Raw genomic sequence first — 13,312 nt, forward strand, 5'->3', positions numbered from 1 at the left:
TTTGTTGTATATATATTGTATCTCATGTGCTGAAATTCTTACAAAAATCTATGGAGGCGTTCGCGAGGAATATGAATTTTTAAAAAATCTTATAGGTGCGGAGAATGTTGTTATGAAAATGCTCTACATTTGCCGAACTGTAGTTTCAAATAGATATAAGCAAATGCCTCGAAACTCAATACCATAAAAAAGAACATATTCAAAATTTCTCATGCGAAATTCCAGGGCGAAATATTGAACAGATCTTGTTTTAGATCTCTCTCTGTGAGTGATATGGAATTGAATTTGAAAAATCAACAACCAACTTTGGGGCTTAATAATTCTAAAACGGCTAGATACAATTCCTTGAAATTCACTCATCAGCAAAGGCATGACTCAAAATACAACATCCTTAAGTTTGGACAAAATCCATGGGGGATTTTTTGAGACCGACCCGAAAAACTGTTTTTCGGGAATTCCCCATAACTTTTGCATAATAAGGACGATCGACATGCCACACCCAATATTTTAAACTTCAATCAATTGACCAATTTAACAATCAAATGGCTACAAAGAGATGAAGTCTGTATTAGCGCGCTTTGAATGCTACTGGTCGGAGCTTTCCGTTACTGATTTTAGCCACCTTAAACCATCACTGCACACTCACTGTAGTAGCTTTTTATATTTAATATTTATTTATATATCTTTTTATAAAAACTAGAATAACTTGTAAATATAAACAATTATGATTTGTTATATTCATTTCTATTTAAAGTGTGTGAATAAATTGAATTGAATTGAATTAAAAACATATTTTTGACAGCCCGCTTAATACGGCCACTTTTGAATGTCCCTTTGGTAACCGGATTAACGAAAAACTGCCCATATCATTACTTTACAGGTTGATATACAGAGCACTTTAATCTTTGTACCAGAGAGTCCCATTTCTCAAGGTCAGTAGCTAATCATTATTTTCATTTTTTAGCCGACTAAAAATGCTCCCAGAATTCTTAAAAGCTCGGTTAAGCTAATCCTGGATTAGGTCTAGACCAAGTTTAAGCACGCGTTTTATATTCCTTATTCTTCGATTGCACGTTACGTCATCGCGGCCTCTCGGGGGAGCGTTGCTGCCATTTAACAAAAGATTTCTTATTACCATCCATTGTTAACGGCACCACAATGACCGCCATGCTTTTGTCTTTTAATTCTCTCGGGAATGCTTGCAACCCATCAATAGAATATATATACATTAGCTTTTATATACTAGGCCGAAAATTTGATTGTATATTTTTCCTACAGCTCCACATGTTTCAAGTATAGCCCAAAACTTTGCCTATCAGAGCTGGAAGGGCAAGTCAGCATTTCCATCAACTTTAGTTGTCTGTCTTCCTTCTCTGGAAATATTCAGCGCTAGTCACATCAAAGTCTCATTCAGACCATCTCTGCCAGTTCACCTTTGTAAACAGACAGCAAAAGATTCTATAAAGCATGACACTCTACCATGGACAATGAGTGCCAAGAACCTAGCTGTTTATTCTGTTCATCTTCAATCAAACCATTTTGACAAGACTGCATCTCCTGTATGCTACTATATTGTTTCTCCTCTTTCGTGTACCGCTGTTCTTGCTTCAGCGAAGACCTCAACTCCATCTTCCCCAACAAATCTTTCGCTACTTCTGCGTTCAGGATCTCGTGCCCACGAGGGAACCTCAAGGAGGGAAAGCCAAAAGTCACCAATGCTTGGATTTTGTATTCATGCAGATTTTGAACCACTTATAGTTAGTACCTCTCGTAAACAGGTATGTGAAAGTAAGAGTTACTATACCTTATATTCTGCGACAACTACAATGGAGTGCAACGTTATTAATTTAATTGGTTCATCTAATTATTCTTTTTTCTTTCGGATTATTTGATTTATAGTACACTCAACAAAATTACTTGGTTGTGATTGGTTGAGAGGAGTATAATTAAACCTTAATTTTTATTTAAAGCTATAGTAGAACAACCTCATTTGTGTTTCTTTAGCATACAACTTACTTTTACATATAAACTAGGAAGTACTTTGCATGATTACTTTATCACAGTGCTAGAGGGATCTATTTGCACAGATTAGATTTTTACCCACTCATTTCCTTATAAACAGATAAAACTGCTGGCAAACCTCTTGGAGTCATTTTTCCTTGCTGTAGTGTCACCTTCATCACGTTCCATTGAATTCTGTCCACCAATACCTGACTCAACCTCACAACGAAGAATGTCAGTAACTTCATCTTCATCAACAGTTGAACATATTGAAAAGGAAAGTGTTTTATCACCCAGCGAATCATCCTTTTCCTTCACACAAATACACCAGGTAAGAACTAGGCTGGAAATGAAATAAGACTGGCTACAATCAGTGAATCTGTTGTTGGTGTCAACTTCGTTTAGTAACTAAGAATACCAGTGTCGTCCTCGTGTCCTCAGTTTTGAACAGGTATCGTCGTACAAGCACATCTAACACAGACAAAACAGGGCTTAAAATAATGGCCAGTCATTGGACAATGTTCTGGCAGAATTGGAACTTGTCATATCAAATCTTTACCGTGCCAGGCATTTTGACCAGTAATGTTAATGAGGAATGACCGACCCAAAACTAATTTGGTCAGTGATCATGACCCATGACTGACTGGCGGGCTGTTATTTTAAGCCTTGCAAAACATGACAAATTGTATTACGATTCATGTTTCAAGCTGTACAAAACTGTAATCCACCTAGTTATTTTAATAATTTTCTGTATTTATGGGATAAATCAGTCACTGCAGGATGTCAAAGTTAGTTTGTGGCTCCAGTGGACACTCCCTCGCTTTATTGTTAAACTATATAACAACATGCCAAGTGGCAGCATACCTGTCTGTGTTACAATGGATCTAGAAGACTTGACAGCCTTTATCGACTACCAAGAGACGCACCTACAAATGCAATATAAAGTGGGTGCATTTAACATTACTCATACAATGAAAAGGTTAGCACATTAATAATAATAATAAATAATAAAATATACACGAATGTCTGGTCTCGAGGGAAAACAAAACTAACTAATTTCCCGAGGGACCAGACATTATTAAGTGTTTGTTATAAAGCAATAGACCTATCCCGAATTCGCTTGACTGGTCACGAAACAATGGTTTCAAGTCGAGGTTGAACTTGATGAATAAAAGAAACAAGTTCAATCTCGACTTCAAACCACTGTTTCGTGGTCAGTCAAGCGAATTCGGGATAGGTCTATTGAAAAATATAGAGAAGTAAGAACTTCTTCTTACGAAATAAGAACTTTATTTAGCAAGCTAAATGCATAATAAATGATTTTACAAATACAACTCGCATACGGAAGGAGAGTAGTAGCATAATTTTTAGCCGCTTTTTGTATTTTACGTAGTTTTTTTCTCAATGAAGTCTGTATTTCTTCTCTAGAAACACTGGAAAAATCTTTTTTTTTTGCTTCAAGCTCCATTTGTACTGAAAATTCCAGCAAAATACCTGCTCCCACTTCGTTGTTTGTGATTCGTGCAAAACTGATCACGCCACCCGCTTTTTCACGTTGTGATCACTGGTTTATTTTCACCATTCTTGTCACGTGCGACTTGTTTCCCGACCGGGAAATGAGCTACTTATTATTCCCGGTCGGGAGACATTTAGGCCCCGTCCACACGTATCCGCAAATTTTTGTGTCCGCAAATTTTTTTTGCGGATACGGGTTGCGTCCACGGCACGTGTCCGCAAATTTTTGTGTCCGGATCCGCAAATTTTACGAAACGGATACGTGTGGACGGTGAAAACGATTCGAATACACTGCGTGTGGACACAAAACATTTTCGTATCCGCAAAAAATAATTTGCGGATACAAAAATTTCCGGATACGTGTGAACGGTGCCTTAGATTTAGCTAGTGTCGCGTGGTCATGTTTCAACCAATTAGGGTGTTAATTATATCGGCAAAATTCGTAAATATAATGTACAATTATTCGCCGAAGGATTATCGGTGGAATGAATATTTACCGAGCTGCGAGTCTTCGAGCGGCGAGGTAAATATCACCGCAATCACTGAGCCTTAGTAAATACATGTATTCCTCGATATTCACTTCGCCTTCGGCGAATAATTGTTAATTATCATTATTGTTGTTGTTGTTGTTGTTGATTTGTTTATTAACAATCAAATATTTTCTATTTGTCTAATGTCTTTCTGTATCCCTCCAAACAGGGATTCTACGTGGCTTCCAGGCCCCTTTGGAGGTATCCTGTTATCTTGCAAAGACATCTTAACCTATAAGAATCCACCGCTTGTCACATCTCAGAGAATACCAAGCACTGCTAACCAGCACGAAGGTCCGGCTAGTGGTCCACATGGTTTCTTTAACATTACCTATAATCGCTCCAGTCTTCATTTAAAACGGAAGCATTCGTATTCCCAGAAGAGTGGAAAGGAACCGAGTATTGAGGAATGCTTAAAAATTCAACACGAAGTTTGTCTTAGTGTCCAACCTTTCGATGTCGTATTGTGGAGTCCAATAATCGTGGCAGGTATTGACGTTTTTGATGCAAGTCTACTTTGTAAATTCAAGTTTCCTTCACGTGAGAATTCAAAACCTTTTTTCGACGTCGATAAAGAAGCAAAAGATGGAAACGACAATGTAACTTTGTCTGTTTGCCTTCTTCCATTGCTGTTCATGAATATGAGAGACATTAGACTATTCCTTCCCTGCTCGGAAATAACTCAAATTGCCTCTTCTTCTGAGTCACTACACGAGGATTTGGTTATTGTCCACTTGTCAGCGGTTACTGCTACTCCGCATCCAGAAAACCCCATTGGTCGCACGGTTTTGAACGAAGATTTATACGAAAAGTTCAAGAAGTTTGGACGTAGCTCTAGGCACGCTTTGGGATATGAAGTGCATGAGATACAGTATCAAATGGTTTTCTCAGGGTTTGGTGTTTGGACAACTAAGTGGAAAGAGTTATGCGGTAATTTGAACAAACAAGGGGATGTTGGAAGCAGTCCCTTGATGGATCAAAATCCTGCTTTAGAGTGGAATACGCAACTTTGGTAAGGCGTTTTCATATCCTATAAGTTTATTACCCTGCATAACGTTAATTGATTGGTTAATTAGTAAATATCCATTAGTTATCGGAGGGGGAGGGGAGTAGGGTAGTGGGTGGGAAATTGTGGGGGGATGGAAAATGTTAGTGACGGTGGAAAGGGAGGTATTGAAATAATGCTGGAAATAAACAGGGGGTCCTGAAAAAATTGGGCATTCTAATGGAAGCTGAAAAAAATGCATTTGTGCTACTTCCCACTACTCTCCTCACGCCAATAAATAGTGGACACAAGCCCGTACGTATCCGGTTATTTTCGAAAACGTTTTTTTTTTTTCGCGCTTTGCGGATTGGCCTTCCGTCTACGCGTATCCAATAAATACGCCAGTTGAAAACGATTTGGAAACGCAACGTGTGAAGCTGGTGCTTATTTTGACACGTCGAAAATCGCTTTCTAAGTCCCGCCAGGATGAAATTAATGTTCCAAAAGATGGTTTACCACACAAGGTTCTAATGAGTCCCTAGCCTCCTTCGCAGACGTTGTTAGGGTCGTCACGCAACGCTTCTCTCCCACCAACGTCTGCTTACTTTCGTCAATATTGGCGAAATATTGACCAATCAGCATGAACCTTCTCGATTATGGAAGGTTCATGCTGATTGGCCAAATTTTGGAAAGTAATGTTCTGCTAAAGTAAGCAGACGTTGGTGGACAACGTCTGCGAAGGAGGCTAACGAGTCCCTTGGAAGACACGAAACATAAGGGTGCCAGATGTATCTGTATATGGTATCTTCATTGTTTTCCTCCCTTCACAAACATCAGCTACTAAAAAAAAAATCCAATTCGATCATTGAACGAGGGGCTACGCGTCTTGGCTATGCGATCGGGGTGAAGAGCCATTGTGGAATCCACTGTTAATTCTATTATTTGTTTACCTACCTACCTACCTACCTACCTACCTACCTACCTACCTACCTACCTACCTACCTACCTACCTACCTACCTACCTACCTACCTACCTACCTACCTACCTACCTACCTACCTACCTACCTACCTACCTACCCAGCCAGCCAGCCACCCACCCAGCCACCCACCCACCTACCTACCTACCTACCTACCATCTTAATTTGTTTCCCTTGGTTTATTAGGCGATCAGCTAAAGAAGTGCATGTATCTCCTGTCCTTACGGGATCTGACTTCAAAATTGTAATAGCTCCGGCAACTACCATGGAAAGAACAGTCGCTGATGCTAGAAACACATCCAAATCCTTTACAGATAGCATCCCTGTGTGCGGGTGCTCAATGGAGTTGAACTTGGTTACAAATGTGGATATTTTTCTTAGCAAGTGCCAGGTAACTATTTCTCATATAAAACAATTTTTCTATTGTTGTAATGAGACCGAGTCTACATCTATGTACCTTGCTTTACGTAGATGCAGCTGTTAAGAACACTTACGTTAGAGAATGTTGACGCTTTTTACTCCTGCGAATTGATGTCTTCGCTAAGCCAAGGCATCCTTGGAAATGCTGACTTCAAGATAGCGTCACAAGATGGCGATCACATTGACAGTGGACTTGGTAGTACTCACACGGATCCAGTCAAGCCATCTCAAAAAGCAATACCGTTTGAAGCATTCTTAGCAGCCAGAAACATAACCATAAGCATGTATCTCCAGCGTGCTTTGAAATGTCGAAGAAATCAGCATGGATTAACGGTGCCTGCTAAAGAAGAATCGCCTGTTTATGCCTTATCGACGAAACCTGTTTTGCAAATAGGGTTTCTACAACCGTCGGTAACTTATAAAGATCATGCCCTAGGACCGCATTTGAAATTGTGGTGTTTTGACATGAGTGTTTTAGGATCCCTTGCCCAAGTACAACACCAAGGTATGGAGTTTAAATGAAAATAATTAAGTAAAAAAGACTGAAAACGGTTTTATCCACCAAAAATAGAACCTTAAAATAGTGCCCCCGAGGAAAATTTTGCCACTATGTGGTGGATCGAAAGTGGATTATTAGTGTGCACAGTTTTCAAAGTATGAATGGAAATTAATGCGAAACTTTAAAACTGGTTAAATAAGAGGGAGGGTGCGGCGATGGCGCTGCCCCTCCCCCTTGTTGTTTAAGATCCGGGTTTGGGGTGCATTTCTTCTACTTTTTTTCGTTGTCCAATATATCGTTTTGCATAGTCAACGGTCCTAGATCCCCCCCCTCTGATTAAAACATGCCAAAAACATGAAAACGAGGCTGGTCGTGCCTTTTCTTTGTGTTTTATTTATTTTTTAATCCTTATAATTTCAATAAAGCAAAACGTTCATATAATAAGGGACATTACTTACTCATTTGTCTCACGATGGAGAGTTATTTGTACAAGGCAGACTCACCATCCAGTCTAAACAATCGCCTGACGAAGACCAGGACCGGTCCGGCTTCTACAAATGACCCTCAATCGTGAGACTAATGAATAAGTATCATTTATTAAAATAGACCAGTTTCGAGTTCCAAATTACCGCTGTGTTCCTTGATTACAGGCTCATTTACTCAGGGTTAGCCTCAAATCGGTGTCTAAATAGTCAAAAATATCAAAGTAGCCAAGTTAAGGAATGCACAACTTCAACAATACAAACACTTCGAAATTCCACGGACCTTTACAGCAACACATGAATATTCTGCACAACCGAATCGAGACTAACCCTAAAACTATTTCCTGAATGATAGATAACTGAATAATATTGTCCATCCGTTCCCTCCGTTCGTCCATTCGTTTTTACATTCTTTTGTTAAGCCCATTCAATACCATGTTATTCTATGCCGGTAACGAAAAGTTTAACCATTCGTTCGTCCATTCGTTTTTACATTCTTTTGTTAAGCCCATTCAATACCATGTTATTCTATGCCGGTAACGAAAAGTTTAACCATTCGTTCGTCCATTCGTTTTTACATTCTTTTGTTAAGCCCATTCAATACCATGTTATTCTAAACGAAAAGTTTAACCATTAACAAAATATTTTTCTCTAGGTTGGCTGCCGAAATCTCTTCCAGAATTTTCAGACTACAGCATAGATTGTTTTTCTACAGGATCAGGTTTACCCGACCCCCATACCGGAATTATGCCGCCACTTCTCACAGTGGATGCTAGGAATCTTACAAACGGAGCAAGTAAGTTTCTGCACGACTTTCCATCAGGAAGTCTGTCTCATAAATAAGGTTGTCCTTTTATATGGAGCAACAAGAGACCACAATATACTGGGTAAAGGTGATTCGAATAAATGTAAGAGTTCGGTCATCTCCGATTTCATACAAGCCTGATGATATGAGTGATAGCGGGACCAAGAAAGCTCAGATTATAACATAGGCAAGATATAACGCGTGCTCTGATTAGCTAATTTTCTATGTGAAAAAATGGATATCCCATAGAGATATCCCATAGAAAATGTTTTTACGGTGAAGCGGCGAAAAATTCACCGTTGGTTCGCTAGCTCAGTAGCAAATAGCAAAGTGTTTCGTGACTTAAAACTAGAAATATGGTTTCTTTTCCATCTAACAAAGATTTTTAGCTTCCTAATTTTGATTTTGAGTTTGAATAAAACATTGAACCCCCAGTTAATAAACAACAAAAACTAGAAACAAATTCACAAAGATTTGCTAACTTCAACGAAAGCGAATTACAAGATATCCTCGCTGATAAGCAGTCTGCCAAGACCAAAAAAAACGACAAACTGGTGTGTTTCCACGTTTAAAGGTAAGAAAAATCAATTAATAGCTTTTATGAGACAAAATGGCATGAATTTTTGACTTAGTTAAAAAGATAGAAACTAGTTTTCATGAAAAATATTTTTCGCGAAAATGTCAACACAGACAATAAACACTAACGTGGCTTTCGTAAGTAGTATTGTAGACAGCTATCACTCTCAACGAGGAAAATTATAAAATATTTAACACCAATCTTTTCGTATTTCTGCTTTGTTTTTATTTATAGCAAACTGTTTACATATTTTTAAAGCAGTGAATCGATCTATCGGCAAAAATCTCCTATTAATTCACTAAGTAATGAAATAAAACATCGTGTTTTCAAGCGGTTCGCACTGCAACTAAGAACAACAAAAAATAATTGCTCGATAATAGATAAGAAATACAAAATAATTGTTCTTAACCTTTTTCAAACCTTTATTCTTTTAGCATGGTGCAAAGAGAAGCACATTCAGACACCTCTTGAGAAGATGACGCTTGGTCAACTGGATGCAAATCTCCGCAGGTTTTATCCCGAAGCACGAAAGACAACCGGCGAGATGTACAGCAAGAAAACACTCCTGGGCTTTCGACATGCCATTGAGAGATATATGAATCAGCCTCCTTTAAACCGTGGTTTGAAGCTCTCAACTGACCCAAGGTTTAACCGTTCAAATGAGATGCTTGATGCCCAGCTAGTTCAAATGAAGCGAAAAAACAAGGAGGATACACAACATAAACTAGTCATAGAAAACCAAGATCTATTGAAGTTGAAAACTTCCGAGGCTCTCTCCCTTAATGATCCATGGAGTCTGTTAAGGAATGTCTGGTTCCATCTGATCTTGTTTTTCTGCCGGAGAGGAAGAGAAGGCCAGCGAGAGCTAAAGACATCAAGCTTGAAGTTTGAATATGATGCAAGCGGGCGACACTACGCTACAATGGCGCACGACGAAGCCACCAAGAACCACCCGGGCGGCATAAATGATGTAAACTCCTCAGAGAAAAAAGCTCGAATGTATGAAACTGACTACCCAAACGACGGCTACAAAGCTCTGCGCTTGTATTTGTCAAAGACCAATCCAAACTTCGAATCTCTCTTCCAGTATCCGAAGAGAAATTGGTCCCCAACAGACGACGTGTGGTACGAAAACAGGCCCGTTGGCGTCAATAATCTAAACGGAATGATGAAAGAGATCAGTAAAGAGGCCAAATTACCCCGCCCATACATTAACCATTCAATCCGAGCCATATCAATCACAGTGATGTCAAATGCAGGCATTCCTAATCGCCATATAATGGCCATATCTGGGCATCGAAACGAGCAGAGTTTGGCACACTACAATACGAGGACTTCGACCGAACAACTGCACCACTGTTCTGAAGTGCTCTCCCAAAGTCTCACTTCCTCAAGCCAAGCGATTGTCCCGGCTACTGTTCATTTGAACACAGCTGTTAAAAACAACAATGTCGTTGTAGAAGTTGCAAGACAAGATCCGACGAGCCAGTTTAGCTCCATCTTTAGCAACTGCACAGTTCAAAACTTTCAACTGGTCATTCAGGAGAAGTGATCGCTCAGTCTATCGCAACGGGTGTAGACAATGAACATAACCTCTGTGATTCATCTTCTTTTAGACTCTCATTTCTCCGCGAAGGCTTTTAAATGACTTTTTTGATTATCGCGGTATATTTCTTTTAGAAGAGGTGCTGTAAAACATACTTTGAGCTTTCTTGATCGTCAACGGTAAATGTAAATTTCCTTAGTGTGCGCGCGCACAGTAAAGAGAGTTTTGACATGTGATCATACGAAAAATTTTTTTCTGAGAATTAAAGTCGTTATCTATGTTATAAAAGCAATGGTCCATAATTAGCGTGCATATATCCAGTTATGGAAGCACTCTAGCAGCTAGAGATGCTCTCGGCTACGGCTCGAGCATCTCTTACGCTGCTCTCGTGCTTCCAGAACTGGATATGCGCACGCTAATTATGGACCATTCCTTAACATTCGCACATTTTATTGCTTCATATTATTGATTTATTTCATTTCATTCGGCAAACATTGAAGAAGTGAAGTACGTCGTTTGTTTGTTTCACTTTTGTCTTTTTGTTGTTGTTGTTGTTGCTTGTTTGGTCTAAGTACTGTTACCATTATATTTATAAGCGGTTTTTGCGATTTTGAGTCACCAATACGGGTTTGTATCGGCGGCTAGTTGGGATAAAATATACATACTGTTTGGGAACGGGATTTATACACCTAATTCCTGAACAAACGTCGGCTCCAAAAAAAGGTTATATCATCAAAGCTAAGACCGAAGGGGAGCATGGGAAGACAAAATACCGCAGCCAAACAGCTCTCTAGCGTAAATCTTCGGAGAATGGCTTTGGCATTTTAATCTAGGTCGACCGACTTTGCTCTAATGCGCATTTTTACATGTCTATATGCAAATATAATACTCATTTCGGAGTACCCAAAATCCTTTTCGGTCTTAGCTTCGATGATATGACCTTCTCGAATCCGCCAACGTTTTTTCAATCTGGTGTATATATATATATATATATACATATACATATACATATACACATACACATACACATACACATACACATACACATACACATACATATACGTATACGTATACGTATACATATACATATATACATATATATATATATATATATATACATTGGTATATATATATATATACCAATGTATATCAATGTTGTTACTCTAGTGAATGCATCTCTTGATCTTGGGCGCCCCATACATTTGTCTTTCAACCCGGACATGGTTTTGGAGATCACTCGGTTTTTTGATGACTTCATTGTGCACCAGTCAGTCAGTTCCGCTCCAACGCCTCCACACAAGTCTCCGCAAGAAGCATCGACTGAAAATTATTCTGCTTTGAAGTTTTGTAACTTGACGACACATGACATATCCCTAGAGTTATCTTTGACTACGCGGGATGACTGTCCTAAAGTATTACTTGGAATGACGGGAGGCAGAGGCAGTATAAGGATAAAGTGTGACGAACAAGGTGTGGTTTATGCAAAGCAAACTTCATAAACTATTTAGTCATATTCAAACTTTTTAGACTATAAGTTGTAGTGCTAAAGAAATTATGGTGGTTAAACCCAATAGAAATCGAATACTTTTTCAGCCATTTGTTTCAAAGTCGATGCTCAGAATTACCGCTATCTCAGAAACGTTGGTGAAGGTTTTTTTTTGCGATGTGGAATACCAGGCTTGTATTGTGGATTACATGTAAATGATGTCAGCACAGAGAAAATTGCATTCACATCGCCCATAGCTCATTTCGAGTTGAGAGTGCAACAAAACCACCAACGGTTTTTAAAAATAGCTATATATCGTTTCTTTAGCACTAAAGCTTAAAGGTGGTGTTACACGGAAAGACTTGCAACACCGATTTTTCGTGCAACGCTATTGCGCAATTTGTGTGTCGATTTTTTTCGACATGTTACACGGGAACAACTTTTCGCGCAACATTTACTTTAGTATCAGTCCACGCGCTGCCAACTCTCTCACGGCTATCTTTTTTTTCTTGGCTTTTCTTGCCTTTATCATTTTTTATCAACTACAAACGTTTTATCTTGTCTCTTTCAGTCGGCGCCATCTTGTTGCGCGTCAAATCGGCGATGGACATGTTACACGCATCGATTTGCTGAAAATTCGTCATCTTGTGTTGCAAGTTTTTGAAGCCAGATCAAAAACTTGCAACGTGTTGCAGAGTGAAAAATTGCGCGAAAAATCGTACTCGGCGCTATGTTACACGACAACGATTTTTCGTGCAACAGTGTTGCGCAAAAAATCGGCGTTGCAAGTTGGCCCATGTAACTCCACCTTTACTTTTTCATGTTTTTTCAAATTTTTTATTACTGCAATTTTCACAAACATGCGAACTCTGTGTCTCCGAGTTGCACGCTGAAATTTGGTTTTTCGCTGCCGCCAGTCAAAAATATAAAAGGTACCGACTGATTAGGTTTGATTGACGGCAGCGAAAAACCAAATTTTAGCGTGCAGCTCGCAGACAGAGTTCACATGTTTATGAAAATCGCAGTAAACTCGTTAGAATATTTAACACTCAGTTTTAATAACATTTCATATATAAACTTTCTTTCACAAAGGTTTGAACAAATGAATATTTACATATTGTTACTGTGGGTTTTCTGAAGGACTCTCAGATTCTGGTCTGTCGGTTCCTCTTTATTTTTCATCCACTGCTGAAGAAACATAAGCACTGAACTTTCGCAGCTGCTGCACGCACATGCAAATAATCCACATGTTCATAAGAATGTGAAGCTTAAGCTTGACTGAAAAATGAGAGTAAAACCCTTTAAGATCGTTTATTTGCCTAGAAGATACTAAAGTAGGATTTAGCTCTTAAGGTTTCTTGAAAGAATTTCTAAAATATAAACCGATGATTGCTTGCATTTAAGACTTTTTAAAACCATCCTACGTTTGTGATAACCCAAAGATATTTAAAGATGTGATAGTAAAAGTATGATTATGGAAGGGTGTGG

General features: G+C 38.9%; 2 protein-coding genes across 2 annotated transcripts in view; both read left to right on the plus strand.

The window, feature by feature from the left end:
* Positions 1–13,312, plus strand: part of LOC116308234 (intermembrane lipid transfer protein VPS13B) — a 98,992-nt gene that overhangs the window by 22,156 nt on the left and 63,524 nt on the right. Inside the window, exons 12-20 of the mRNA XM_089025364.1 lie at positions 881–932; positions 1,279–1,778; positions 2,123–2,332; positions 2,772–2,980; positions 4,216–5,058; positions 6,196–6,400; positions 6,481–6,934; positions 8,066–8,206; positions 11,506–11,808. Of these exons, the coding sequence (XP_088881490.1) occupies positions 881–932; positions 1,279–1,778; positions 2,123–2,332; positions 2,772–2,980; positions 4,216–5,058; positions 6,196–6,400; positions 6,481–6,934; positions 8,066–8,206; positions 11,506–11,808 (2,917 nt within the window). The remainder of the gene's footprint in view (positions 1–880; positions 933–1,278; positions 1,779–2,122; positions 2,333–2,771; positions 2,981–4,215; positions 5,059–6,195; positions 6,401–6,480; positions 6,935–8,065; positions 8,207–11,505; positions 11,809–13,312) is intronic.
* Positions 9,194–10,574, plus strand: LOC148904397 (uncharacterized). The gene has a single exon (XM_089025365.1). It carries the CDS (start codon positions 9,268–9,270, stop codon positions 10,342–10,344), a length of 1,077 nt encoding a protein of 358 aa, XP_088881491.1. The 5' UTR covers positions 9,194–9,267; the 3' UTR covers positions 10,345–10,574.

Source organism: Actinia tenebrosa, unplaced genomic scaffold (assembly GCF_029948245.1).
Source record: "Actinia tenebrosa isolate PJP-AT-01 unplaced genomic scaffold, QUT_ActTen_1.0 utg1515__unscaffolded, whole genome shotgun sequence".
NCBI classification, from domain to species: Eukaryota; Metazoa; Cnidaria; class Anthozoa; order Actiniaria; family Actiniidae; genus Actinia; species Actinia tenebrosa.

Bases quoted from the DNA above. Each gene is read 5' to 3' on its own strand.
- LOC148904397 (XM_089025365.1), top strand. From the start codon at position 9,268: ATGACGCTTGGTCAACTGGATGCAAATCTCCGCAGGTTTTATCCCGAA.